Source organism: Triticum aestivum, chromosome 5A, assembly GCF_018294505.1.
Source record: "Triticum aestivum cultivar Chinese Spring chromosome 5A, IWGSC CS RefSeq v2.1, whole genome shotgun sequence".
In the NCBI taxonomy this organism is placed as follows: domain Eukaryota; kingdom Viridiplantae; phylum Streptophyta; class Magnoliopsida; order Poales; family Poaceae; genus Triticum; species Triticum aestivum.
The window spans coordinates 477085991-477092642 of NC_057806.1; the positions used below are offsets into that span (position 1 = coordinate 477085991).

Here is a 6652-nt window from a genome sequence, read left to right on the forward strand (position 1 = left end):
AAGCAATGGCAAGGGGAAGGGCACCCCCGGCGCCTCGTCATCTCGTGCTCCCCCTCCCCCTCCCCCTCCACTGCCGGCGCGTTTCTGCCCTGGACGTCGGCGCCTGCACATCCCGGTGCACCAAGCGCGGTGGCACTGGGAGTACAGGCAGCCCCTCCCCTACCCCGACGTGACGCTACCGCACCATTGGCATTTGGATCCAAACCGGATCCCGGTGCCGGCGGTTCCGCGGACCCAGCGGGCGCACGACGACGAGGTGCGCCGGCGCCGCGCGCTGCTCACACCGGAGCAGTGTCGGCTGCCCGGGTACGCCGCCGACTCTCCTAACTGGGAGGCTTGGTTCGCCCTCCAACACGAGGAGCAACGGCGCTCGGGTGTCGACGCCGTCCGCCGCCGTTCCCACCGCCACCCCCACAGGTAGAGCCGGGGGACATGGAGGCGGAGGCGGAGTACCAAGCCGCCCTCGAGGAGGCCCTGCAGCACGCGCTGGAGGCTAGCCGCATCGAGGAGGACGCGCACTGGGATGGGCTGGAGCAAGCCCTTGCCCTGTCGGCGGCGGGGGACTCCGTCCACACCCCGCTCTTCGTGCCGCCGCCGCCGCCGTCGCCGCCCGTACAGCCCAAGCCGGAGCCGGAGCCGGAGCGTAAGCGCTCCCCACCTCCGCCCACTTGGCCGAAGGAGGCCTACTCGTGGACGGGCCAGTACCGCGGATGGGTGAGCGCGCTTCCCGTCTACTTCGCCGCGACGCCGGAGGAAGAGGCGGCCCACCTCGAGTGATGGAAGGAGCACTGGCTCCGCCAGGAGCAGGGCGACAACGAGGAGCAAATGCGCTATGAGGCCATGCTTCAACGCGACGCGGAGGCGCTCCGGCTCGAGGAGGAGGAGGAGCGCGCGCGGCTTGCCGCAATGCCGCCGCCCCAGCAGACGCCGGAGGAGGCTGCCCTGGCAGCGTACCAGGCGGCGTTCGGGTGGGCTGGCCCTGCTCCGGTCTGCATCGACCTCACCGACGACGACAACGTCAAGGGCAAGGGCAAGGCCGACGACGTCTAGGGCAGCGTGCGGGGCGGCAGCAGGCGGGCGCAGACTTTTTTAATGTTTTTATTTAATGTTTATTAGATGTAGGTGGACTTTGACCGGCGTTTGACCGACCAATTTTATGTTTAATTATGTTTATTTCGTGCAACTTGTTTTTTTTTCACGCCGCCACATTTAGGTCGGCCTCCCTGTTGGGCGGTCAAGCCGATCCGTTTTAAAATGCGGACACCGGCGTCCGTCTGGCCGACCCAAACGGACAAAAAGCAGACAAAGCACGCGTTCGTTGGGGTCGCCCCATTGGAGTTGCTCTTACACCATAGGTCCATACTCGCATTAATATTTTACACCCAGTATCGAATTCACCATCCTTTCCTTACAATTTTCCAGTATGTATGCTAGTACATGAGAAGAAGAAAAAAAAGAGCAACTAACGAACGAGCTCACCGGCTAACGAATGAGGGGGTAGAAATTCTGCAGTGGACAAAGCAAACAACACCAGCGAGGAGCCATCATCCCTCTTTGATTCTTCGGAGCCGGATGCAAAAGCAAATTCTTCACGCCCCTAACACTTGGTTCGCCATTTTATGCAAAGCAACACCCAAACAAGTCCTGCAGGTCGCTCGCTCAATCACGGCGCTCCGACCATACTTCTCTTAGGAGCTCGTATCTTACATTTGCCACGGCGCCTTCTTGTCGAGCACTGAAATGCGCGACTCCGTTACAAGGCGACGGCGGAGAGCTCCGGTCGTAGAGGGACATCAAGGGGGAGCCTAGGTCGTCCAGGTCGTCGTCACTGGTGTACCCTCTCCTCTGGACCATCAAGGCCCTTTGCTCCACCTCTGCGCTGCCACTCTTCTCCGCTACACCCTCCAATGAAGGGGCGCGGTACGCAACAGGAGCAGCAGTGCATGGGAATGTACTGATCAGATTTTTCTCCGTGAAGCGCTCAAGCAAGCTCTGTGCGATATTAATGACAAAGGTCAATAGAGTTTAGTTATAATTACCTTCATGACATTCTGTGTGCACAACGTAATGGATTCATTCAACTTCAGCAAGGGAGGACATACCTCAGAGTTCAGCTCCTCTAGAACTATGCCAGGAACAGGATCAGGGCAAAACTCGTCTGGAGTGAAGTTGCAGAGTATCCTTGTTACTAGTGGAAGGCCAATCGACGGGCAGACCTATCAAAAAATTCAAAATTTCAACTACACCACATCTGACAGTTCCATATAAGATAAAATCGTAACAATTTAACATCTTGTGTTTTGAGGACATAGGACTCCTATGATACGAGTGTAGCAAGGAGTTATGCACGGACACAGACCTCTTTCCTGATGGACTTCTCAAGAAGCATGTCCTTCGGAAGCATCAGAAGATCACTCAACTCATTGAGCAGCTTAAAAGAATTGGATTCAGCTCCATCTCTTCTGCTATTGCCATCTCCCTCTGCACCTTGGCCATCCTTGCGAGAGTCATCACCGTCCATGCCAAACATATCCGTCAACAATCTGGACCAGCTTCCAACCTGGGGAGTCATTTCACGTGTCAACATTTAATGGTAGAATTTGTTTGGAAGGAGTGAACTAAGATCATCGAAATGCCCTACTCTAGTTTGTTCTTCATGGAATTGAAAGCATCAAACCAAAACAATGTGGTTTCAATCTGCACTTAGGTACATACCGCATTCTTCAGCTGTGCGCCTGATCCAAAGCTTAAGTTGCCAGCTGGAATTGGCAGAACCGTGGAGTCGAGAATTGGGTCAGATATTGGATCAGATGGTATCTCATTCTCTGATTCACGGAGGATGGCGTTAAATAAAGCCACGTCTAAACGGGCTACACATTGCTCCATCACCTGATGATAGCAGAACAGCTCATAAACACATTTCAAAAGAATATTATTCTTTTCAAATGATGAAAGGAAACTTAAAGCTTACCAGTTTGGCTAATACGGGTAAGCAGCCACATTCATGTCCACCAGCACGAAGAGGACATATTCGGCTGAATGCATCGCAAAATGCAGCCTTCCAAAGATCAATACAAAAAGTGCTTTGATGCTGATCAGCTGAAGAATGCCCTAACGGTTTCCTAACGCTTGGAGTTGATGAATCCTCAATAGGAGTTTGCATACAGGGAGTCAGTGCCTGGGAAGAGAAACACCGATCAGAATATTGACTGAATTGGAAACATTTTCAGTCATGTTTTACAACTAGCAGGTCAAATTTAAGGCTCTGACAAAATTGCCAGCATAAAACAAGGTGAACCTTTACCTGCCACCACACAGACTCCACAATCCGAGAAAAGATCCAAGATTCAATCTTCTCTAATGCAGCCAAGACAGTGCCAGTTTCCTGCCAATGATTGGGAAACTGCGTGATAGTAGGTCTAGCCTGCTTGCCACTGGAATTCATTTTCCATCGCATTGGCAGGGAATTCTTGTAAAGATTTCTTGCGTTACTCTTACTGTTCGTAGTGAAAGCATTCATAACTGCAGTTGATTGGCTTGAAATGCCAAAGGTTTGTGCAATGATCTCCCGTAGGACAATTGTGTTTGATAACCAGAATGTCAACCTACATCAAAATTAGATTCTTAAATAAAATTAGCAAGAGTTAATAAAGTTAAGACATACTATAACCCGTTTATTTACCTTGGAACATCATTGCCACAAGACTTTGCTACAAGCACAAGCCCAGAAACAGAGTTTTTTGCAACAGAAGCTTTCTTATCTGGGGACCAAAACTTTGATGCATGGATATATAACCTGGACAGACGCCGAGCTGGTGTATGCAGTTTATGTGATGAACATACATGCTCTGGCACAATAGAGTAGAGAGAAACCTCGAGGGCAGCAACTTCACGAAGCTCTTGCTTCAGCTTTTCAATTTTTGATTCTAATTCCTCACTCTTCTCATCATTCTTTTCATATGCTACTGAGTTGTCATCATCAAGTATGTTCTGTTCAGTATCAGCAATTTCATCATCAGTGCCAGTACTCTGATCACATTTCGGAGCTTCGTCTAAGACATCAATTTCCTTTGCTTCTTCAATGGCTATCTCACTGGTCTCTACACCCTCAATGCCCTTATCATCAGTCGCTATAACCTCAATGGCCTTATCATCAGTCGCTATCACCTCAATGGCCTTATCATCAGTCGCTACGCCCTCAATGGCCTTATCATCAGTCGCTACACCCTCAACGGCCTTATCATCAGCAGCTGTGCCCTCGGAGGCCTTATTATCATCGGCCCTGCCCTCGGTGGTCTTATTATCATTGGCCCTGCCCTCGGTGGACTTATCATCGGTGGCTCTGCCCTCAATAGCTTTATCATTTGTTTCCTCAGACACATCAGATGAAGGACAAGAAGTAACTTCCACAGTTTCTGGCTTTTGAACTTCAACAGTTTTAACACCATTAGCCGCTTTGCTTGGCTTCGGTGCTTTGTTCGGACTATTGTTTGGTGAAATATATTGCAGCTTCTTGTTGACTATACGAGTGGAATTAGTTCTGGCCAGACGTGAGCTGTTTGGCTTGGTCTCCTTTTTTGCTAGCTTCTTCGGAACCCTTGAGACTCTTTTCACTTTAGTATCTTCATTACTGTTAGACTCACCTTGAGATGAAAAGGAGTCCCTAGCTGCTTCATACTCTGATTCAGCTTCCTTCCCTAGTTTAGCATGTCGTTCCACTTCCACATGAGTTGAATGGTCATTTCTCTCTTCCCCGTTCTCCCTAGCACCCATTTGAGTGTACTAGAAACTTGATACCTAGACAGAACATTAACAAAGTTAGTAACATGAGCAAATGCCTAGCAGCTTGAGTGAGCCAATAGGCATGATAGAGAAAGTGACATCCAGGAAGGTCAATCATGATGATTATGCCATGGCAAGGGGCACATGGAAAACGATTGCATATAACGAGCTTTAACTGAATAAAATGTGAAGTTTGTGTAGAATTGTGCAGACAGTGCAGTAGAAGTTCAGAGCAAACAAGTAATCTCCACTGTACTCAACATAGAATGCAGATTTCAGTAAGGCATTCGCTTCACTGATTAATTTGTTACCGACTAGCATAATAGTAAGAAGCAAATGTTCATGCCGTAAAAGTGTAAAAGAAGCCGGATCAAACAGCTAGTAGTCCTCCATCAAGCCTCGAGATCTGGACAGCTAGGCAAAACACACACCAAAAGACACATCTAACCAACAAAATTAATGCCCCAACAGCAGCAAGAGAATTGGGTACGGGCAATGTGTCTCCTAGTGCAATTCACTTGAGGGGGAGGGAGGTGGTTGGGAGGCACATGGCGGTGGGGCACGGTGAGGGTGTACGACCGTTGGACTGGGTTGCATTGGATGGAGAATGAGGTCCCAACTCCCAATTGGACACAAAGCTGTACCGAAACTGGACTGCAGGGAGATCTGACAAGCTGTACCAAATGTAAACTCGGCACCGGCGAAGTACGTGACTCCAAGAACAATGGACGCGTCCTAGTCGTTGCCCGGAATTCCCCATCACCGGTCAGGCCAAGCAAGAAACTATGCAACTATGCAAGTGTAGTGCAGTGCTCCGATCCATATGGTTGCAAGCAAATGGCCACCGCGGAGAAGTTCAAAATTGGCCAGACTAACTGAATTCCAGAAATGCGGATGACAGAATGCGGCACCAGAACCCAAATGCGTATTCAAGAACAGAACAGGAAAGAAGCGGACGGCTCGGTTCCCTCGATCCGCGAACGCGAATTAACAAGACACCGCCACGAACTGGCTGCACGGGTATGGTTTCGGTCCGAAGTGGTTCGACTAGCTAAGCATTGAAGGAATGCCGGATCCACATCGGCAGAACTGGCAAGTACGACGAGGAGAGAAGAAGAGAAGAAGCAATGTACAGCCACCAAATCTAGAATAATCGACCACTTCAGAACGGGAAGCTCTCCGCTGCGCAAACAGCAGGGATTCGGGGATGGGTTTTGTGGAGGGGAACGGCGAGAAGGGGGTCCTCACCGTGGTTCTTCTTGCTGCAGTGGCCGCCTCGGTCCCTGCGGCGCGAGCGGGAGCGGGAGCGGGAGACGGGAGCCGCGAAACCAAACCAAAGCGAGCGGTTGCTCCTCCTCTGTTTCTTTTTCTAATAATAATATAATGCCGGGCGAGCGGCACCGGGCGCTTCCGGAGGGGTCGCAGGGGCGGCGCAGCGGCCTCGACTGGGCGCGGTGCGGAATGTTGGGGTGGGGCGGCGGCCGGCGCGGGAGGGGGAGAGGGGACGGCGCAGGCGGCCAGCGGCCAGTGCAGGGGCTGATGATGCTACGGCGAGGGGAGGGGCGTCACAGGCGTGCAGCGCGTGGGGGTTGCGGTGGTGGGTTTGGGCTGGCAATGCTCTCATGTCAATCGACGCGCGCTTCGAGGTCTTCCGATCGGGTCGCTTCACCGGGCGGTGTGGTTAAGCGACCGCTTCCCGCCGGTCTTTTTCTTTTCGTATTTTTTAGCAGGGCTGTTTTCTCGCCCATTCTTGCAAGACTTGTTTTTTTTAAAACACTTGGAAGAATAAACTGTGCTCTCGGTTTTTCCTGTAGGGATCTTTGATCTTAGTTTACTATATATGCATACTGAACATATTCCGTTCCGGTGT

General features: G+C 51.1%; 1 protein-coding gene across 1 annotated transcript; it reads right to left on the reverse strand.

The window, feature by feature from the left end:
* Nucleotides 1-1294: 1294 nt before the first annotated feature.
* On the reverse strand, nucleotides 1295-6393 carry LOC123104156 (uncharacterized). The gene is made up of 8 exons (XM_044525913.1): nucleotides 6031-6393; nucleotides 3683-4797; nucleotides 3305-3605; nucleotides 2972-3178; nucleotides 2716-2889; nucleotides 2360-2560; nucleotides 2103-2216; nucleotides 1295-1992 (listed from the first exon to the last, which is right to left on the reverse strand). The coding sequence occupies exons 2-8, from the start codon at nucleotides 4771-4773 to the stop codon at nucleotides 1660-1662; spliced, it is 2421 nt and encodes an 806-aa protein (XP_044381848.1). The 5' UTR covers nucleotides 4774-4797; nucleotides 6031-6393; the 3' UTR covers nucleotides 1295-1659.
* Between the last annotated feature and the right edge of the window lie 259 nt (nucleotides 6394-6652).

Coding starts and splice junctions, on each gene's coding strand:
- LOC123104156 (XM_044525913.1), bottom strand. CDS start 4,773: ATGGGTGCTAGGGAGAACGGGGAAGAGAGAAATGACCATTCAACTCAT. Junction 3,179..3,304: donor TGGAGTCTGTGTGGTGGCAG/GTAAAGGTTCAC, acceptor TTCTCTTCCCAG/GCACTGACTCCCTGTATGCA. Junction 2,890..2,971: donor TACCCGTATTAGCCAAACTG/GTAAGCTTTAAG, acceptor TGCTATCATCAG/GTGATGGAGCAATGTGTAGC.